The following is a 23465-nucleotide window of genomic DNA, read 5'->3' on the forward strand; positions in this document are numbered from 1 at the left end:
CTCTTGTCCACCTCTAGTAAAATATTAATAGCTTGTTATAAAATAAATGAATTTGCCAAGTGTTATCAAAATATATCCATAAACAAGCAAACTTCAACATTTTACAATATTCTCCGTAAGAAAAACATGGAAATTTTAAGTTTACATTTTTTTAAATTTTCTCCGTTACCAAAAATTATTCAAAACACTTTGATATACTAAATTATTTGTTTTTTAAGATCTTTAAATAGGTCTAGAGAGAAATTGTTAAATTTGTGTTTTGAGGGTAAAAAAAAAATAGAAAACCCAATTTTTACCCCATAAAACTCCCCGTAAATCCCAGTTCCCATGGTCCGATCATGCTGGTTCGCGAACTCATTCAAGTTTATCCCGCCTTGCACCTTTGAACTAAATTTAATCAAAATCGGATACATCTTTTTGTTTACGGACACATAACATATATAAAATTTCAACTAATAGTGGTTTAGGCCTCTGGGGACATCAAAATTAAAAAGTAAATCGGTTCCGGGTCTAGGTCTTACTGTGCCAGCTACGGTAATAGCTACTTCCCTATAGGGAAATTCGCTAAAACAGACCGAAAGAACAATTATTTTAAGTTCATAACTACCTATCTACACTAAGATGTTTAAAATAGCTGTTTCTACATTCATACAAATTTAGGTTGTTTGTTAGTATTAGTGGAATGTATTGAAACTAGGTGATTTACCATTAGGCCACTTTGTATACTGTAAAGTGTCTTTACATATTTCACATTTAGGATTTTAGCAGGTAAAAATAAAATAGAAAATGCACATGTACACTTTAATTACAAAAATTATAACGAAAGAACACGTATACATTGAAGTATACCTATATTTATTTTAAATATTTATAAAAATGACATAATAGTTTTTTGAACACTAGAATTTCAATTAATTCTAAGTATATCTTAAAGTTAATACCAAACTTCTTTTTAAAAGTCTAGATAAATTTAATTTCAATAACTTAAAAACTCAAACAGTCTTTTCTGCCTTCTAAAGCATGGGTACCCATTATCATTTAGACTAGATTCAACATTTATTACAAAGTCAATGAACCAAGGAAATGGCAAAGGGTCACTTCCAAAACATTATTGAAATGAATGAATAATAAGTTTGAAAAACTTAAGCCATAGTTATTTGAGATTAAAAATGGCTTGAGTGGGGAAGACATATAGGACACTGTATGAGCAAACTAAAAAACTGCAATATATACACGCATATACATCATGTATACACAAAATGGATGCCTAGGGTAAAATGCTACATAGTGATTAATGCAGGTAGTGGAAATATGATATTTAAAAATATTGATATGACAGAGAGAGATTGAGCGAAGTGTTAAACAAATTATACAAGTGGAAGTCTATGCTGTATAGAAATACTGAAAGGAAGGTGAAGTGTATAGTTGAGATGTAGTTTAAAGGAAAGAATTATGTAAAGTGTGTACACCGGACAAAATGCATAATATCAAAGGCTAAGTGGCGACATAATGAGGTAAACAATAAGTAACTAGGAGACAAAACAACTCATTTTGTCAGAATCTGTTTGAAACCTACCTTTTAAATAGGTAGTTTAAGATAGCTATTTCGTTTGATTTATTTTTCAAAAAGGGAATATGACATTTAGGGGAGATTTTGAAGCGGCCAACAGAATTTGACCACACGTTCATTCTCAATTACATCTTTGGATTTATTCCACAACTACCCAAATACACATGTACATTTTTCACCCCTCGGTACACTTGACAGGTAGTGAAGTGTTGAAATGGGGCCATGACATCATAACATTCACCAATGATAGACCTGGCGCTGCCGTCACCTTCAACTGACACTGGGCCACCAGGGAATAGTCAGAAGATATTTTACCACTCTCTACACCTATTTTCAACAACTTCGTGAATGAGTCTATTTGTAGATCGTTGGGAACAACGTTGATATACGTTCCTAGGAAGGCGATGCCAATACTCCCTTTGTTGAACCCCTTAGTGTGAGCTCCTTCGAAGTTGAACCCTCTGCCCCAGTAGACCGAGCCGTCGCCGCCGATGAGGAAACTGTAGGAGATTTCGGACCATCCTCTGGACACCTGTTGAAACTGTTGGACTGCCCGAACGATTTCTATACACTCAGGCTGGGAAGTACAGTTGGCTGTGGCAGTGTGACAGACGACCACTGTATTCGCTGGGAGAGAGTTCTTGTCCAAAGGTGCTCTAGGTGGCGCCGCTAGCCACATGGACCTGGTGACGATGGGAGGACCTCCCGGATAGGATGCGACTGGAACAGAATAGTTTGGTTATAGGTTGACAATGTTAATTCAAGTTATTGCGGCTGACTAGCAGTAGCTGTTTCACAATTTCAGTAGCTAGGACAAGATGTGACGTGTACCTTGTTAACTGTTATTCTTGCGTGAATAACTTCAAGAAATAAACATGGGCATAGGCTCTGAAGATAGAAATGACTGTGGCTGGTTGAAAAGTCAAAAACTATTAGGAGTCAGAACTGTGGCGGATAGTTTGAGACGAAAATAGAAATTGAGCTATTAAATGTGAATGTTAGATGATATTAAACAGACCAGTATGGATTTGGTGTGGTGTAATTTTGCAGCTCATATGTTATAGTGCTTGTATAAGAAGGTAAAAGTGCGATCCTGTGAAAAGTTTTTTGATGGTGCGAAACGTAGCAAACTGTCCTAAATCTTGGGCGTTTGGCAAATAATCAAGGCTAGAGATACAAAACTGGTCTTAGTCAGTAGGTCTCATGTGTTGGATTTATTTTGCATTTGGTTTTGAGTTTCAAACCTATTAAAGCAATAAGTGAAATCAACTTAAAAAAAGTTTTTCATTTTCTGGGACGGAATCTATTCTAGTGGTGTAGAAGTAGAATTTTGATGGAAGTCTTAGTTAAGAAACAAACTACAACTTGACATATGCATTTTTAAAATCCACATAACTTTCATTATTTATGTTTACACAGAAGAAAACCTTTGGCGATTAGAGAAACCAACACCTCCAAAATCATACAATCAACCCCAAACTATCCCAAACCACAGTTTTTTTACGATACCGAGATGCCAATTTTAGAGAGGTTTTTGTTACAAACCTTTGAAACCTTTTGTATAGGTGATAAGTAATGAGGCATTTTGTTCATCCAAGCAATGTTTGAAGAAAAATATGAAACACTTTACATAATTGTTTGCTAAAGAGATTTTTCACCCATTAATGCGCAGCGCTCAGCATGTATAAGTAGTCGCCACAGTCGCCATTTTGTTTCACTAATAGTGGTCATTTACTTAACCTAAAATACTGTATACGTTTACATTTGTTTTCCTTGTTATAAAATCAACTAAATTGGTTTAGTTTTGACATTATTGATAAATAGAAGGTTTAACTTCCTAATCACAGTTTGCAATATAACGAAATCTTAAGCGTGTTAAAATGTGTGTCTAAGGCTCTGAACTCGAGTGGTACTTAAACGAGATATTGTAGCACTTGAAAATCTCAGTAACCGAATGTTTTACATCAATGGAATAAAATACTAAAATGTTTGCTTTTTAATGTCAACACGACGGTTGTAGTATTAAAGGGACGGTTACAAAAAATATCTACATAAACCTCGTTTGGATAAATTAATTTGCTAGTTCCGAACTCATGAAAGTTGATCCAGCTACACATTCATGCCACACTCCTTTAAAATCATACGTATCACAGCGCTCACGAGCATATATTTACGCATGTACAACTTTTTAACTGTTTTTGTTCCCTTGCGCCATCTAGAGTAAATTTCACCCCGGCCCCGGGTGTGTCATGACACCTATGTTATAATGGCCTCTTCCTCATGGGATTAGATAACACGCAAAATATCTCATAGAGCTTTCTATGAATATGAATAAGCTATAGTATAAAAATATAGATAAATCTCTAAGCTTATAGTATATGAATTAAATATTGCAGCTTGTACAGTAGAAGCTCTATATTAGCTTATCAGCCCAACAATGACTAATCTTATGTTAACGAGGTTTGTACACGAGTCATAGTTTGTTGACATCACAACAAACCATATTATTGTGTTGGTAGTTTCGTCACCTGTTTACCTCATTGATGTACAATAACTCCTGTAACTGTAAAGTATTATACATCGATAGTTTACCTTTGACGCTTCGTACTCTTTTACTTTTTGCTGTTTGAAAAATTTGCTTTTCTTCAAAATGTATGGGTTTACGGCACAGAACTACTTGTTTCAAACGTTTCTAATTGTATTAGAGTAATGCTATTTTCAATGATGTGGGCTATGATTCAGTTGGTAGTGTGGGCTTCTTATTTAGGTACATAGATGTCTGGTGAGTAGTTTGATTGTAGCAAAATAAAATAATGCAATGAATAATTCTTAAAGATTTACATTGTCTTTGTTATTATTTTATTTATTTCAATACTTGCGCGTGTTTAACGACATTTTATACGTTTTTGTAAGAGTCCAAACTTTTATCATAATGTATAGCAACGTTTAATCTTTTTAGATGGATTTTGGTACCCCCAAAACAAATGAAATTTAGATCCAAAATTTACCCTTTTGTTGAAACCAGCAATCGTCACATTCGAAGATGATCACTACAATCCTTCGCTCCCATCTTCTTCTGTATTGTTGTTAAAATCACAATCAGGTAACTACTTTATCGATCATAGGAATAAAAGCGTAAACACTTGGTGAGTGGGTTGCTCGGTCGGTAGCATCACGGACTTCGGGCCCAAGGCAGCGACGTCGTGGTTTTCCCTTTTATCAGTTAAGTTCACCCTTTGTTTTGCTGGATATGCTCCAGGGACAGGCTTCTGTGGCTCATGTGGACGAGCAAATTCATCGCAAATGAGGTCTCCAACCTATTAAGAAAACCCCTTAATTGACACTATAGAAGCACATGGAGTTCCTCACCTCAACCTACTCAGCGTGTGCACGGATACGGACCCGAGCTTTCATATTGCGGCCATTTCTCGACGTCCCTGAGAAGTTCCAGCCCGACGGTTACTCCAGGCACAAGTTGACACCGAGCCAAGAGGGCGTAGTCCTTAGCTATCAATCCCGACCTGATCCCAGCGTCCACGAATTGTTGAAACACCTCTGTCATCTCCTTGGACGGACCATTCTCGGAAAAATCCCCGATGAGCTCCACTTCCACAGTTTGGTTGTTGTCTTTCGTGCTGTTTCCTTGAGTGGCAAACCCTCTGCCCCAGTACAGTTTGCCGTCTCCGCCGATGAGGAAGTTGACGTGGATGTCAGGTTGGCGTAGTTGTTCCACGTCGACCATCTGTATTGTTCTGACCGTCTCTGTGCACTGCGGCGTTGTTCTGCAGGGGTCGGTGTTGGTGGCGCTCACCACTACCCTCTTGATGGGCAAGGGGTTGGGGACGCCCCACTTGCTGGGTTGTGCCACCCATTCTGTCCGTCCTGCCACGGTTGGAGCTCCTCTCACTGCCGCAACTGCAATCGAGAAAACCCTTGTGAGTTGTTGGTGGAATTGACAAATCGAAAGCTTCTCTTTGGGTGCAATGGGGTAAAATTGCTGGGAAGCCAACGGGATGTATTTGCTCACTTGGTTACCGGAGAGACCAATTGGTTCAATCCTGAGACATTTTTAGATTTCTGTTGGTTAGAAACTGGATTCAGCTCTGTATTTTAGTTTTTTTTTTCAGTAAATGCTTCTGACTACAGAGCACATCTCTAGTAAAAACTACAGATCGTATGACTCCATTCTGCAACCATCCTTCACCCATATTTAGGTGAACACATCGGCGTGACGCAGCCTTATCTATGGTGGAATACCATTTGTAATTATCGAACCTTATATTCTCGAATTATATAAAGTAAGATTGTAATCCATTTTTTTTATCTGGGTAGTTCTGAAACAGAAGACTTCCGGTTCGGTCCTGTGAGAAGTCGGTATTTGTAACTATTGTATTTACCGATTTCTAAGATATGATGAGATAAAAGGACCAAAAGGGACCATTATATCCTAATAATCTCAGGGAATAAATAATAATTTTTTTAAACCTTAATAATCCCATTCGTCAATAATATAAACTGAGCTTTGAGCTTTTAAAACACTATTTTATTAGAAAATTTACAGTAAATTAAAAATGACTACAAATAAGTCAATATACAGTATAGTACAGACTTTATAATTGAAATTGGAACACCCATAAATTTTACATATACGTATATCCCGTTTTACCTACTATTTCCGAGCTATCATTTTAAATTGTAGATAGGCTATTAATATTTTATGTATTTATTTTACTATATTATTTTCGTATAAATAAATCCTACTGCCAATAACTGTTATCCCAAAAATGATTTAACTAATTAAAATCGTAATAGTAGTTTTCACACGTAAAATTAGATCTATTATGAAAACTAAAATCATGGTAGATATTGAAATATTGAACCATTTTGTCAATAAATGAGACTCAAAATTTTGAATAGTTTGTTCAAATAGACTAAACAGTTAAACCGTATTTGACTAACAATTCCATAATTTAATATGATTAATATTCATGTTTTAATTCAATGTTCTTGTCATACAGTTATAATGCTTTGATTCTCCATACATACTTGACTAACTGTACCGGTTCTTCAAGCTAACAGAAACCAGTATTCAGTATTGCTAAACACAGTTTGACCGACTAAATTGAACAGGTGCGGCTGTTGACACAGCAATGTGAAATCTTCAGTATTTTTATCATTTCTACGTCCATTTCAGCTTAAAAACTACGAAGCATTATTTTTCTGACAAATTTGATGGGGATGTAGATTTATCGGCATGCAACTGGGTAAATTTGTAGTTACAAATACAACTTAAATTCCTGATCTGGGCTCAAAAACTTAACAGTACATACTACTTTTAAAAATCCAAACCCACACAAAATGAAATAAGTTCTGTAATAAACGTTGGTCAAAAACTAAGTATGTCTCCAATGGACACAGTTGTATGTAAGTACACATAATATGAATTTATCTTATATTAAAGAGCCCGTTTTTGTCAATTTTCAATTTGGCAAAGTGTTTAGATTTTAAAAAATGTATTCAAAATCGTTCATAACTAAATTTTGCATTTTTTTGGGTTAGCCCGTTTTTCCCTTGGACTCTTCGTATAATAGTTCAGATACCGATAGGTATACTGTACGACTTAGAAATCTCAAGCCCCATGCATGGGGACCATCTTTGTTAATTATCCTACAAGTAACATTACCCTGCTATACTCTTCAATTGGCACAAGGATATATGGTAAACTAGCTGTAACCCGCGGGCTTTGCCCCGTTTAACTTCTTAATTTTCAAGATTATCTCGTTCGCATGGCTCAATCACGTCCTGGTTGAAGTTTGTTCGCTACGCTCACTCACCTTTAGGTTGGAGCTCGTTCGCTACGCTCACTCCCCTTTAGGTTGGAGCTCGTTCGCTACGCTCACTCCCCTTTAGGTTGGAGCTCGTTCGCTGCGCTCACTTGCCTTCAGGTAAGCTCGTTCGCTACGCTAACTCGCCTCCAGGTTGAAGTTCGTTCGCTACGCTCACTCACCTTTTGGTTGCAAATTAGCTGTTGTCATAAATGTAAAAGAAATAATAGTGCTGCACCCTGTTGGTAATCATTGTAACTTTAATGCTATTGAACATCATAGAACAGAACCAACTTGTTTAATTGAAACAGCTGTTAAGATTCAATAATTCCATTTCTCATAAGGTTAACATGGGAAACTCCAGAGCCACTGGGGCGGAGCCCGAAAGGATTTTTGAAATAAGAATATGCCTATATGTTAATCGGGAATGTGAGCTATCATCATGCCAAATTTCAGCCCAATCCGACCAGTATTTTTCGCGTGCACTTGTCACAAACATACATCCATACATCCATACATCCATACATCCAAACTTTCTCATTTATAATATTAGTAGGATAGCTGTAACCCGCGGGCTTTGCCCCGTTTAACTTCTTAATTTTCAAGATTATCTCGTTCGCATGGCTCAATCACGTCCTGGTTGAAGTTTGTTCGCTACGCTCACTCACCTTTAGGTTGGAGCTCGTTCGCTACGCTCACTCCCCTTTAGGTTGGAGCTCGTTCGCTACGCTCACTCCCCTTTAGGTTGGAGCTCGTTCGCTGCGCTCACTTGCCTTCAGGTAAGCTCGTTCGCTACGCTAACTCGCCTCCAGGTTGAAGTTCGTTCGCTACGCTCACTCACCTTTTGGTTGCAAATTAGCTGTTGTCATAAATGTAAAAGAAATAATAGTGCTGCACCCTGTTGGTAATCATTGTAACTTTAATGCTATTGAACATCATAGAACAGAACCAACTTGTTTAATTGAAACAGCTGTTAAGATTCAATAATTCCATTTCTCATAAGGTTAACATGGGAAACTCCAGAGCCACTGGGGCGGAGCCCGAAAGGATTTTTGAAATAAGAATATGCCTATATGTTAATCGGGAATGTGAGCTATCATCATGCCAAATTTCAGCCCAATCCGACCAGTATTTTTCGCGTGCACTTGTCACAAACATACATCCATACATCCATGCATCCAAACTTTCTCATTTATAATATTAGTAGGATATATAGTTTTTGAGTCTAATTGGTAGATAAGTTTGTTACGTGCATTTTGTAAAAGTGTGCTCATTTTATGCTTTTTTGTCTCGAGTGGGTTATTTATTGAACTCTGTAGACGACCATCAAATTAAGTGACACCTGGTTCAAATTAAGAACGGGAACTAGTTGCTACTACAGCATCTATGGACTTATGTAGGTATTTCAAACTATTTTAAGTGGTAGTGGTGATTGAAATCATTGGAATGCATGATGAACGTCCACAATAACAAGTAAAAATAATTCCACTATATTCTTGGCACATTGGTGTGGATAGTCACGACAACAGTTGGACTGACGACCTTGAAATGTCTATCATCCTGCTGATTTCCTCATAGAACAGCCAACCCGGCCACATACAGATTGGCCAATGGTTTAAGGGTCGTTTCTAACATACAGATTGACCAAAGGTCCTAATGAGCAGGGGCAAAAAATGGGGGAGGAGCTTACAGCAGCGATGTCCCGTGGGGGAGGAGCTTGTCTATTCAATCAAGTGTTTGTTAAAGGCGGTGACACACTATCGATCTTTTCCCCGATCAAGACCCCGAACCGAGCAGGGAGAAGGGAGAAGGGAGATAAATATCAGCAAAATTTTACTCCGAACATTTCCCCGAACATGACCAAGACCAGACGAATTCTACCGAGCGCGGCAAAAGGAAGTTTGGAGAGAGAGTGTGTGCGAGTGAGAGCGCGGAGGCAGTGCTTAACTTGTCGCAAAAATAAAATATTCTAGAAAGGATGCTTAGTTATATCTATTGATTTCTATTGGTTTTATTCATTGAAATAACGTTACAGAATGATCATTTTAATTGCCTTTAATAATATTAATGTTTATATTATTTTTGAAAGAATTTAAGTCAACATCAATTACTTAATTCAACCTTAATATTATTGATATAATTGATTTAACGGTTTCTTCACTTTCAACCTTGACCAAACAAACCACAAACATTACATCTTAAATGATTATAATATATAACGGCAACATATTACCCAACATTTATTTATTTTACCAATTAAAGAGTTTAATTGCCACATTAAATCAGAACTATCAATGCTAGCTCAGGCGGCCGCTCGGTGCGGCGCTCGCGACGATGTACGGGGCAAAAATGTACCGTGACACACTATCGTACATCGGACCGTACATCGGACCGATCTTTTCTTTGATCTTTCGCCAAAAAACCGCCTCCAGAGCGCTCGTCTCCCTGCTCGGCCTGATGTCTTGTTCGGCGTCTTGATCGGTGTACGGACCCGTGACACACTATCGAACATCCTCCCTTCGACCTCCCTTCTCCCTGCTCGGTTCGGGGTCTTGTTCGGGGCAAAGATCGATAGGGCGCACATGAAAAGAGACCAAAAACTCAGGCAGACGCTTGAAAAGCGCCCGGACCTCCAAGGTCCCAACCAGGATGGTGCGAAAAGAGCCCGGTCTCTTTTTAGAACTTTCACAACGGGTCTTCAAAATATAAAGAACAAATAACACAGTTGAATTACATGAAATTATTTACAATATTAAAAGATACACTTTTAAAAGATACATTAATAAAATATATATTATTCAAAGATATTTACATTACTAAGATATAGTCTGTTTACCTAACCTAACCTAACCTAACCTAACCCAACCAAACACAACACTATTTACTAAAACACTACTATATATACACACACACAATTTATAGTCAGCTTCCTCCTCCTCAGGTACCTGTGGAGACCCGGGCTCTTTCCATGCTTAAGATTAGTGAACCTTTTTGGGGATTAAAATTTTGGGCTCTTTTCATGCGCTCCGGATCGATAGTGTGTCACCGAATGTGACCCCGTACATCGTCGCGAGCGCCGCACCGAGCGGCCGCCTGCGCTAGCATTGATAGTTCTGATTTAATATGGCAATTAAACTCTTTAATTGGTAAAATAAGTAAATGTTGGGTAATATGTTGCCGTTATATATTATAATCATTTAAGATGTAATGTTTGTGGTTTGTTTGGTCAAGGTTGAAAGTGTAGAAACCGTTAAATCAATTATATCAATAACATGAAGGTTGAATTAAGTAATTGATGTTGACTTAAATTCTTTCAAAAATAATATAAACATTAATATTATTAAAGGCAATTAAAATGATCATTCTGTAACGTTATTTCAATGAATAAAACCAATAGAAAACGGCACTGCCTCCGCGCTCTCACTCGCACACACTCTCTATCTCTCTCCAAACTTCCTTTTGCCGCGCTCGGAAGAATTTGTCTGGTCTTGGTCATGTTCGGGGAAATGTTCGGAGTAAAATTTTGCTGATATTTATCTCCCTTCTCCCTGCTCGGTTCGGGGTCTTGATCGGGGAAAAGATCGATAGTGTGTCACCGCCTTTAACTTTTTCTAATCTTACCAGTCACAGAGGTGGCCAAACTCAAGAGACGAATTTTACTTTTTAAAACACTAAGTTTTATGTAAACTGTTAATCAGAATTCATTGTCCTACTTCTGGATATTGCTTTAACCTGAAGGCAAGTGAGCGCAGCGAACGAGCTCCAATCTAAAGGTGAGTGAGCGTAGCGAACGAATTTCAACCAGGACGTGATTGAGCCATGCGAACGAGCTCATCTTGAAAATGAACGAGCATTTGACACAAAACCACATTAGGACAGGACGACGTCTGTCGGGCCAGCTAGTAGGCTATAAAATCTAACTAATTGCTAATAAACTCACTATTAATTTTCTTTTTAAGTACACAAAGTACATTTTTTGGGAGGTCGAGTTGACTACGAAATTGTTAGTTTGTTTGACCTAGTTATAGCAATAAGGATAATGTTACCATTTAAAAGTCCTGAAGTGTTCTTTCAAGATCCAAGTATAAGCATTCTCGTTTTTATGTGTATACACATTGTTTGAAAATTACCTTGAATATCCACCCGTCTTAGTATTTCGCACACGATGTTCATTTTTAAGTTCACAAAACCAATCTAGCAATATTCATTATAGGAGTAGTATTTTAACAAAAGTTAAAAAAAGGAAAAATATATTCCATTGGAAGTGAAATAACCCGAATATAATGTTCTACCACAGAATATAAAAATCTACTCACTTATTCAACATTTACGAAAACCAAAAATTAAAATTCTAAACTTCAAATAATTCTTAACATTTTGCCTTAAAATCCTGAAATAAATAATAATTTGTTATTAATATTCAGTCAGCTACATTTTCAGTTGCCGCTAAAAGAAAATAATACTGTAACTCCAAATTGGAGGTATTATTCCGTTTGTATGATATCCCGTGAAAGCAACCTCGTCATATTAGCTTTTAAAATTGCATAGTTTGTGCTGAATTCTGTTGTCAATAATCTGAACTTTTTCAAGTTTACAAAGAATTTTTGTTTACATCAAAACATATGTCCATGGTACAATTTTGTTTACATCCATACGAAAATTGGGTTATCTGTAAGTCGGTGATGTTTAAGTTAAATAAAGAAAATGTTGTATTTTTTGTATAAAATGTAAAGAAGAAAATGGTTTACGTTAGATTTTGTGTTTTCATAGTATGTGTCATTAGTATTATTAATCTTTCTAAATTGCCTTGAAGAGATCGCGCACGCAATGAAAATAATAGAGATATGATGAGACATCATGTTATCACCCTTAAAAACTACAATATATCGTAGTACTAATATTGTGAAATTTTGCGAATTTGTTCATTTGTTTGATATCCAATCACGCATTAACTACTGGTCGGATCGGGTTGAAATTTGGTATGAAGATAGCTCACATTCCCGATTAACATATCTAGACATATTCTTATCCCAAAAATCATTTCGGGCTCTGCCCCAATGGCTCCATAGTTTCCCATGTTAACCTTATGAGTATTCATATTTAAAATTAATTAAAAAATGTTGTCAGCTTTTTCAACTACACAAGTTGGTTCTACGATATTCAATAGCATTAAAGAGACCACCTCTGTATCTGGTAAGATTAGAAAACGTCAACAAACAGTTTACTTGAATAGACTAGCTCCTCCCCCACACACATCACTGCTGTAAGCTCCTCCCCCATTTTTTGCCCCTGCTCATTAGGACCTTTGGTCAATCTGTATGTTAGAAAAGACCCTCGAACCGTTGGCCAATCTGTACGCGCGCGCCAACCCATCGTGTACTAAATCATTAGTCTACGGCCAAATAGTTACTTGCATAATGGGTTTTAAATATCTGAATAACTACTTTTACCAACTTGAGTGTGAAAATAAGTCGAAAATACACAGTTGATTCGTGTGAAGAAGTGTATTTATATAGCCATAGTGCAAAAGTCATTTAATAAAAGATTAACAAAATAAAACGAAGTTAGCTATTGAAAGTGTTGTTTTTTTATTTTGATATTTGTTACCAAGGATCAGCAGACAATTAATTTATTGATTTCTTTTGTTCGTTTGATTAAGCTGAGTACAAGAGGTGTTAATCTGCCTGCTCAGTAAGTAATTTGAACTATGGAATATTTTGAAACTAATTCGTCTAAATATACCTGTAAATATTGATGAAGCTGTATTTATTATTTGTTTCAATTATCCACCACATATCCATATGGAAATTCTAAATGTAAGGTATTTATGTACGCTCTGTTATTAATATTCAGGTTTTAAATTTTTGGAAACCAATAACGGTTCCTCATTAGCACTCAGCAGCATGGATTTAGAATTGGTACATTGCTAAATGTTCTTTTCAAGATAATACGGACACACCTTTACAGCACAAAGAACACTAACTACTGTAATTAAACGAGTACATTGGTTGAGACAGGCAACATGTGCACCGGCTAAAGTAATCATTTCGTGCTCTTAAAGATATTCGTCGTGAGCTTGACAACAACTGAACAATTACCGATTTTAAATATACGTTGATGATGAACTGTGATCGCTCCGAAAAATGCACAACATGAATGGTTTGACGATTTCGACACCATAAGTAGATAGCAGTCTTGTAATCCGTCATGCATTAATTGCGCCAAAGAGTCCCTATGCGCCAAGCCCTCAATGGGTCCCAAAAATGTTCCTTAGTTTCGCCAAGCCCAAGCCAGGTAGGGGTGAGTTCCCGGTAGAAGAACCTAACATAACCTATCCTATCCTAACCTAAACTAACCCACTCAATTATACAGTCAAAGAGGGCCGTTACTTGGAACAGGTAAGAAACGTATCGCGTGGCTCCCTGTATTAGTTGGCGCAATTCAGGAATACCCGACTACCTGACTCAGATCAGTTAGTGCAATTAATGCCCGCCCTATATATTGAGTAAAGAAGTGTGAAATAATAAAATTCGAGTACAAATGATTTTTCACTCACAGTATTTTTCTTCAGCCGACAGTCCATCGATGGATTTCTGAATGTCAGGAGAGAGGGTACCACTTTGAGAAGTCTTCCAGTTAGTCAGTGACAGGACTGCGGTGCCTAGAAGAGTGATCAGGGAGAGAGTCACTAGAGCAGAGATCAGGTAGCACCATCTCCGGGACAATCCTTCTACATCCTCCTTGGTACCTAGGAACATCAACTGGCTTTAGTGGAGAAGTTCTCTAACATATGGTGTAAGTACCGGAGTTTGTGCAATCCAAGATGTTGCTTTAGGGCAACTATGTTGGACTAACCCATAACCCATGTAGTCATCTTTACCCTCAGCATTTGCTCTGTCGCTTCATTTGAAGGTTGTCAATGCAATTTATTAGTTACACACTCGAACACAGTATTATCTTATACTATTTTATAATATTTACCGATTTTTAAAATTTTTTTGTTTGTTGCCTTGAAAATATTCGCATTTTATATGTTGTGTACGTATGTAACTTGTTTGTTATTAGTATCGATAATTTTTTAATAAATCGATAGCATACCTTTCAAGAAGCTTAAATATGACTAAATAGGTTTCTCGGAACAACATTTTGGGTTGCACTACTTACACAATGTTTATAGTATTGAAATGCAATTCGGACGCAATGGCAATTACACGTTTTCTCACCTAAAAATCCCTTGTTACTTCCCTTGTTCTAGACAGATGGAATTAAAGCTTAGTGTGGATTCAGAACTACTAGTCTAAACCAATATACCAACGACGTTCAGTATTTATATTTCATTTTTATTTATTTTTGTGTCTCATCACAAAAATGCCATTTCTTGAGTTTTACATACGATATGGTTGTACAAGGTGCTTGTAAAGAAACCTGACCAAAATCTGAGTGTTTCGGTAAACATATTTATTTATGTGTCATAAATATCTACTAATTTATGGCCTCTATACAGTACCCTATGTTGAACGATTCGTGTTTACTTATTGCATTTAAATACATGAAGTTTTTTTGTCTAACTAACATTTAAATAAGCGTTAATATAGGCGGTCACAGTATGTTCAAAGATAGCCTTAACTCCCCACCCCTTACCTCAATTGAATGAAAAAAACCTTTTATCAAATTGAGTAGTACGGTTTAATTTTGTTTCTAGATCTAATGGTGGATGTGTAACTATTTAACTCAACAGATTTAAACAGCAATATTTTCTTTTGCAAAGCAAGGGGACGCAGCTAGCACAGCAGCTAGTTTGCCTAGTCACCATTTCAGTTAAAAATTAAATTAATTATTCTATACAGCAAGAAAAGGTTAACGCTGGATACACAATACCAAAGGTTGGACCGACCACTTACTAAAAACTAATACTCCCGCCACAACAAACCTGCAGACTAGAGAATTTCAATTTGCCTGTTATTGGTATGAAATAAATGAATTCACCAAATTCTATCAAAATAAATACACGAACAAACGAACTACAATAGTTTACCGATTTTCCATAATAATAGAATGGGAATTTAAATTTTCATTTTTCCATAACCATACAGCAACGTTTCAATATATCAAATCAATTTCTAAGCTCTACAAGATGGTTCAAAAAGAAATAGCTAATTATTAACTTACGTTTTGAGGGTCAGATATTGGAAACCCCAATTTTTACCCCATGGAACTCCCCAAAATCCCCAGTCCTATAGTCCGCTTATGCTGGTTCGCGAACTCAAAAAATTACAAAACTTTTTGAGGTTAAATCATGTTTGTGTTTCATAATCCATAATATTGACTTTCGTGATTGTTTAAATAAATGCTTGTCAGACATAGATAGCTACTTAAGTGCTTCTACGAATTGCATGTGATAAGAGAGTCAAGGTCACGGATAAGTGTGAACAAAGGTGGCGCGAAACACAGACTTTACAGATATTTTAGTTCACAAGCACTAAAATGTACTAAAAGTACCATAGTATGTAGTAGAATAGAGGAGGGGGATACTTCTTCAGGGCATTGGAAGTTAGGGGATAATTAATGGAAACGTCATATTTTTTTTGCTATCACGGCTGCTATGGAACAGTTAAAATATTCATTTACCATTAAACAAATATCATATATCGATCACCGTTTGCAGAAAGTAACTTTTACTTCGTGAATTAACATAAGTATGTTCAGGATATATACTTACTTAATACATAAAAACATGTATGTATGTTATAATAACATGTATCGCCTATTTATTATTTAATTATGTTTGAGAATATTGAACAAGTATCATTATTAAATATTTATAACGCTAGGCTAGACTATAGATGATTGTCTTTTTCACAGCACAAACGTCAAACAAAGTTCATTGATAAGGGAAGATAAACAGGTATGTGTCACAATTTTCATTTTCTTTTGTTTTTTGCCATAACTGCATGGTTTGCTGTTTTGTTTGCTGTGGAGATTAATTAACCATTTTTTATTTCAGCATGGTTTGTAATGATGAACATTTTCATTATTTATATGCATTGGTTTGTTTATTTTAGAATAGTTTGACGTTACCTATTGTATTTGTTTACTTAATGGTATAATAAATCTCTTGAATCTCTTGAATCTTTTGAACACTTTCTTGTGTGCCTTACATCCTATCTATGTCGAGGCGAATATTTAAATATTTAATTTTGTGACAGACCAGTTATCACAATAATACAACAATGACCTGTTATTAGGGGTTGGATTATAACGCAGAAATGCCTTAAGATATTATATTAAGTACTTACTTTAGTCTATGTAGACATATTTTATTATCATTTAAGTAGGAAAATAAGCAAAGAAATAAACTAAACACACAAGCTATGAGGAAAGACACATTTCTGTGAATAACATATCGCGTCCTAAGCTAGTTTAAAATAATGTAGGTTCATCTAAGGTACACTAATTCATCGCATGAGTGTGCAACATAAAATACAGCTTTATTAAGATAAAGCTTAAAAGCTTGTATAAGTCGATTGTATAAGTACAATCTTATCCTACAAAAACCAAGACAACTTTACTTAATTCAATTCAGTTTTAGCATCTTTTGTGCCACTGCTAACCATTATAGTATGAAAACACAACTTCAGTAATAGTTACTGAAGAACTCCCACAATTAGTTATGTTCACCAAGGTAAAAATCTGGTCGGTATAGATTATATGTCTACGTCAGTATTTAAACTTAACGGAGTTAATGTCATAGTAATTAAAATATCAAATACGTTATTTTGCGATTTCAAATTTTATCCCAAGTTTAGGTAACAATATGTTTCACTTTGGAAATATTTTTAGACTCTAATGAGCTAATGAAGTTTTGATCCTAACTAATTTTCGTCTACTAATAAATGCACTATATTTTATGGTAGAATTTTTGACTTTTCACGTTTTAATCAGTGGCGTATTATAAAGTGTTACTGACATTTAATAGTTTATAGCTGAAAAGGTTTATGAAAATTTATATAGTTCTTTTAAATATCTATAAAGTTTTCTGACGAATTTAATGGCACAATAAATAATAATTGCATCTTTTTATGACTATTTCTTATGTATGCACCTGTAACAACGGTATGTCTTGATATTTTATGTTTTAGTAGTTAACAATATCATAAGAACACTTGAAAGTCAATATATCGAGATAAAGATTTCTCGTTGAGAAGAGAAGATCAACGAAACAGCTATTCCATGTATTTATACAGGGTGGATCGAAGTTAGCTTTAACAGTTTTATTGTGTTAAACTACTTAGTATTATTGGTGACAAAACTAGTTATTGGCACTAGTATTGGCACTAGTTTTGATTTCCATACCCTCACATTTAGGGAATAACAAACAAGTTAAGATTTTTTCAAAATATTTGTATTTGCTTACATGAAATGGCCTTAAGTGCCCTAAACATCGTTTTTATTTAGAATTTATTGTCATTTTCAGAATCCTCATTAAAATTCCAATAGTAAGTAATAGTACAGAGTCATAAAGATGAAACATCTGTATAAGCCTTTTTCTGCAATGAAAGTTTAAAAGTTTGAATTTGTGTGTTTTGATAAAATGCAAAAACCTTAACATAAGTTTTCCTATGCTGAACTGGACTAAATAGTGTAAAATGTTACTAAAATATCTCCAGCTAAATAACTTAAAAATTATTATGTATAAAAACTACTGTTTCTTTTCTTTTTCATCCTTAAAATTATGAGTTTCTCTTGAAAACAGGGAATGGTCAAAATCGCATTACTTTAAAATAACATGTATTTGCTTAAATAATATGGCAATAGCTGCATTAAACATTATGTTTGAATAGGGTTTATTGTTATTTTTAGAATCCTTGTAAGATTTATTATAAGAATATTAAGGATATATTAATATTTTTGCGCATGTCAAATTATGGAAATTGTAAAAATTATTGTCACTATGTTGGTCTCGAAATGTTATTAGTCGACGAGTACCAACGGATAACTCCAGGTTAGCTCAACATTATAACATTCTATAATAGAGGGAGTAGACATCTACTCTTATAATCTATGGTTCTATAGAATCCACTGATAAAGTCTTTATCTGTGGTAAAAGTAGGTTTTACACTGTCGTGATGGAAGCTAGACATAACACAAGTGGTCATTGTTGTGGATGAGATAAAACACAATCACTCTCAGCTTCCAGGATGAAGATATTGGTGTTGAACTATCTCAGTCTGTTTTGATAACGTCTGTATCATTCTAAAAATGTTTATCAAGTTAATGGTACACCAATCAAATCTAAGTGACACTTTTGTACTTAAATCAATAGAGTGATTGATGTTTGTTGGAGAGTGTAAAGTCTATAATGCATGTTTTATGCGCGTTTAAGCATAGAATATAATTAATTCTGTAGTTTATTCAACGATATATTTTCCTCAAATTTTAGTGTATGCCTAAGTCAGAAAGTAAGCTTAAGATGAATAGACTACAGAAGGACAAGTGTTAAGTATATTAGTAAAGTTTTATATCGTTGAACAAGTGTTGGGTGAAATAAAAGGAAATTTAGTAAACATCCCAACACACTCTCACGGCAGAAACGTAGGCTAAAACAGTCTTAATTCAATCCATAAGATCATTAATTTTCTAAAGAAGTATATTGTTTCGAAGGCAGAACTCAAGCACACAAACCTAGTATAGCGGTAATATCGCTATTAAAAATAACATAAAAAGCTAAAATGAACAATGAGTATAGGTTTTACAAAATGGTATCCTTGTCCATAATGTACCAGAACGTTACCCTATTTAAAACTAAATAGTCCTGCGTGGTGTTGATAAATATTTTACCTACGAACGTTTTTTAAAGTAGCCGTTTCAGTACAGTTCTTAGAATTGAAAAGTATCTCATAACAGCATTGTTTACATTCATAACAGCATAGTTTTACTCACAACAACACGGGTAACGGACCAATGAGTTTCAAGGATTGAGAGAGGAGAAGCAAAATTGTAATGATTCGAAATTCAACTAATCAGCTGTTTAGGCCAATTTAATTGTTGATTGGTGCAATTAGTATTTGATACAATGTTTCGTTGCATCAATGTCAGTGGCAATTAGAGGTTATACACAAAAACATAACCTCTCTTAGAAGTTATGAGTAGTGATTTTTAGTAATTAAAACACCGTCGTAGGTAAAGTAGTGTACGCAACTCGCGTAAATAGTGTTAACGACACTCGTAGAAGTTTTTAAGGCCCTCGTCAAGGCTCGTACCTTAAATTTTCTACTCGTGTCGTTAACACTATCTTTACGCAATCGTTGCGTAAACTACTATAAAAATCCAAGCACCAAGGCTTTGCATAAACTAGAGGTATATTATATTACATACAAAATTACGTGTTTGCTAATAATTGCAACAATGGAAATCTACAAAACGTTCGTCTGATGGATCTAGCAAAAAATGAGTCAAAACAAAGATATTTAAAATTAAATACAAGTATAAATATACCACTTCAATGAACCAAGTTTTTCCCTTTACTTCATTAAGGACATACATCTAGCTTATGGAGTTTTTGAAGGTTAATGCTACAATTAGTCAAAGCTTGGTACTAAAATTATCGTCATAATTACGAATCCAACATAAACTCACCATTCAACTTATACGAGCTATTGTAATCAGGTATGAACGTCTTGACGGTCTCTGATTTGATTTTGACGGCGTCGGTGACCAGATCGTTGACGTCAGCATCTCCGTCAAGTCCGTGATTGATGAAGAAGTTGAGTGTTGTTTTCCTCAAGGTGCCGTTAAGTACTCCAGGAACATCGGCATTTTTGTCCACCAGAATTTGCCCCACGTTCACCGTGGTCTGGTCAAGTAAGAATAGAGAGGGAGTTAAAGGTCTGCGGTTGTATGTTGAGGTTGAGTTAAGAGAGGATGGGGTCAAATTTAGAGTGGATGAGGTCAAGTTTAGAGAGGATAAGGTCGAGTTTAGAGAGGATGAGTTCGAGTTTAGAGAGGATGAGTTCGAGTTTAGAAAAAACGAGGATGAGTTTAGAGAGGATGAGGTCGAGTTTAGAGAGGATGAGGTCGAAATTTGAGGGATGAAGTGAGTTTAGAGAGGACGTGGTTGAGTTTAGAGAGAATGAGATCGAGTTTAGAGATGATGAGGTCATGTTTAGAGAATATGAGGTAAAGTTTAAAGAGGATGATGGTGAGCTTAGAAAGGATGAGGTCAATATTCCAGTGATTCAAAATGAGTTCATTGTTAATATTTAGAACGAATGAGGTTTAAAGAAGGGAGATAAGAGTTAGAGGTTGAAGTTGGTGTTAAAGCTATTGTAAAGATGGGTTGGATGTTATTGCATAAAGGAGATTATTAAAGTCAGGGCGAATTATTGAGGTTGATTGAAATTCAAGTTGAAGTGAAAAAATGAGTTGGATATTATTGCCAATAACAGGGTTAATGCAGTTTAGGTTGAGAAGTTTTCAGAGGTCATAGGATCCTTAGGTCTCGGTTTATAAATACCATCGTAGTATAGAGGGATCAAGAGATGTACAATACTCTTTGTTTAACGTTTCATACTAAATTTATGAGTGGCTTAAAGCCCAAACAGTTTTGTTCAGTGATTGATCTATGTTAAAATGTTTCAAGTAGACGACAATATAGGATGCACTAGAAACTATTCATATGGTAAGGGCTAGCATGAAAATAATTTACCTTTATTGTATTTATACAATTCCTCATAAATTTTGATTAGAAGTAACAAGTAAAATGTAATGTAAATTTATTTCCAAAATGTTTTTTCTTTGCCTTTAAAAATAAATAGATATTTTTGTGTGTTTTCCACGCCAATGACATTTTTTTACGATTTTAAAGGGAACTGTCCAAACCCTGGTCTTATTACAATTTTAACGTCAACCTTTTTGTTAGATAGCATAATTAATTCATAGTCAAATGACAAAATGGCGTCTGGGTCTGGAAACGATCTCGCTTGGAATCGAACCAGCGACCTTCAGATTTGAAGGCAAGCACTATAACCACTCGGCTACCCAGACAAGTACTGTTTAATATTTTTCATGTTCTGTTCACAAAACATTCACTAGTTAAGCAAATGGATACAACATTATAATTTCTTTGTTTTAAACAAGGAACGTATACATCCTTGACTCTATGACCTCCGATAACCCCCACATCACCCAACATTTGACATTAGATACAAGCAGACATCCCATTCCTATAACATGGTAGCTGGGTTTTTAATAAAAGTGAACGTATTCAAATTGAGATAGTAATGTAAATTACCAAGCTCTTTAAATAAAGTAAACCTTTTGTAAAAGTCAATTTTAATGGGGCCACCTAATTGTAGGGCATAGCATCTGTTATGTTACGTGAAATATTACAGTAAAAAAATACTCATATCGCAGCAAACCTGCAGACTAAGCCAATGTCCATCAATTAAGATTATTATTAAAAAAATTGCTTTGAAAATGTTAGATTTATTTCCTATTAAAAAACATTAAGGTCACATTAGGCGTAAACTTAGGTTTCTTGCTACAAGCAAGGAAAACGTGGTTTATATCCATGAGTCAATAGATAAATAAATAAAAGATGTATCAAATAAATAATCAAAAATCAATGAACAGTTTACTTTTTCTCCATAAAACCCATTACCTTTCCTCTAGCAGCAAACCTAAGTACTTGTACCAAATTTGATTTAAAAAGGGAATATATCTAAAATGTTTAAAGAATTACTTTAGGGTAAATACAATATGGAAATGTAAATTCGCTTATTCTGCAGGTTTGCTGCGATGGGGGTATTTTGCTAGTTGTGATTGAGAATTCACAATTATCTCTTAAAAATATAATTTAGACTGTACATTCCGGGTGGCTCATTGTGTGTTATTAGCTACAGCTGGTCCAAGCAGGGATGTCTACTATCCAAAAAGTGTCTTGCGCTACCTGAGACTTGGGCGAGGACCGTCTCAGAGGTGCCACTTTGGCTTCTTCATCAGAACAATCACTGGAGGTGCTGACTACGGAACTGGTGGACACCAGGCTAGGCCTAGGACTTGACATCACTGATCTGATCACATCTCACTGACACTGACTCACTAACACTCACTGACGCGATGTTACCACTGACACTCACTGAACTCGACTGAAGAATCGCCAAGCCAGAGAAGTGGGGGACATTACGTAAACAAGTCTGGTTCGCGTGGTTTTACCAACACTTTCCTCCTTCTGTACGTCGAAGAGGTATGGAAGGGGAATGGAGTTGCAATAGGTGTAGAAAAACGTAGATGAACAGTATAACCATAAAGTTTGAACGTGTAGCAAAGAAAGTAAAACACATGAATAAAAAAAAAAAAACAACGAATGCAGGAACAGGGCAACATAATGAAGGAAAATATCCCCGCTGCAGCAAACCTGCAGACTAAGTCAATTTCCATTTGCCTGATTTGATTTTCAATTTATTCTCTTTAAATAACATTAGGTTTAACGAGTAAGATTGCTGTTACAGGGAAGGCAATAAAGTATGTTTTTAGTAGAATATTAATAGCTCAGTATAAAATAAATAAGTTTACCAAGTTTGTACAAAATATATCCATTAAAAAGCTAACTACAACGGTTTACTTATCCTCCATAAGAATAACATGGGTATTTTAAATTTATATTTTTTGGATTTTCTCTGTAACTAATAGGTGCACAAATTAACTTTAACATACTTAATTAGTTTGTTTTTAAGCTTTTCAAAATGGTCTAGACCATCTAGAGATAAATTGGGAAATTTTTTGTTTTGAGGGTCAAAACCCCAATTTTCACCCCATAAAACCCTTTTCCTATGGTCCGATAACGTTGGTTCGTGAACTCATTCACGTTTATCCCGCCCCACACCTTCAAGCAGATATAATAAAAATCGGAAATATTACTCAGGTTATCGTGTTCATGGACACACACACACACATATATAAAATATATAACATTTTGAATGGATGGTGATTTTGGCCTTTGGGGAGATAAAAATTAAAAAGTAAATCTGTCCTGGGCCTAGGTCTTACCATGAGACTTACGTTAATAGCTA

At 35.5% G+C, this 23465-nt stretch overlaps 1 protein-coding gene across 2 annotated transcripts; it reads right to left on the reverse strand.

The window, feature by feature from the left end:
• Positions 1-860: 860 nt before the first annotated feature.
• Positions 861-22532, reverse strand: LOC128995017 (peptidoglycan recognition protein 4-like). 2 transcript variants are annotated; one of them, XM_054419883.1, is made up of 5 exons: positions 22343-22532; positions 20032-20248; positions 13952-14143; positions 4940-5485; positions 2163-2290 (listed from the first exon to the last, which is right to left on the reverse strand). In XM_054419883.1, exons 1-4 carry the CDS (start codon positions 22457-22459, stop codon positions 4950-4952), a joined length of 1062 nt encoding a protein of 353 aa, XP_054275858.1. In that variant the 5' UTR covers positions 22460-22532; the 3' UTR covers positions 2163-2290; positions 4940-4949. The 2 variants fall into 2 exon arrangements, with proteins under 2 accessions (XP_054275857.1, XP_054275858.1); XM_054419882.1 differs by lacking the exon at positions 4940-5485 and having other exon boundaries at positions 861-2290.
• Between the last annotated feature and the right edge of the window lie 933 nt (positions 22533-23465).

This window comes from Macrosteles quadrilineatus, unplaced genomic scaffold (genome assembly GCF_028750875.1).
Source record: "Macrosteles quadrilineatus isolate MER2022 unplaced genomic scaffold, UCM_ALF_1.0 Scaffold_5__1_contigs__length_97177068, whole genome shotgun sequence".
Classification (NCBI taxonomy): domain Eukaryota; kingdom Metazoa; phylum Arthropoda; class Insecta; order Hemiptera; family Cicadellidae; genus Macrosteles; species Macrosteles quadrilineatus.

Bases quoted from the DNA above. Each gene is read 5' to 3' on its own strand.
- LOC128995017 (XM_054419882.1), bottom strand. From the start codon at position 22,459: ATGTCAAGTCCTAGGCCTAGCCTGGTGTCCACCAGTTCCGTAGTCAGC. The intron at 14,144-20,031 runs GTGAGTTTATGT...TGATGTTCCTAG, and splicing joins TAGCTCGTATAAGTTGAATG to GTACCAAGGAGGATGTAGAA. The intron at 2,291-13,951 runs GTGAGTGAAAAA...ATTCTGTTCCAG, and splicing joins GTCGGCTGAAGAAAAATACT to TCGCATCCTATCCGGGAGGT.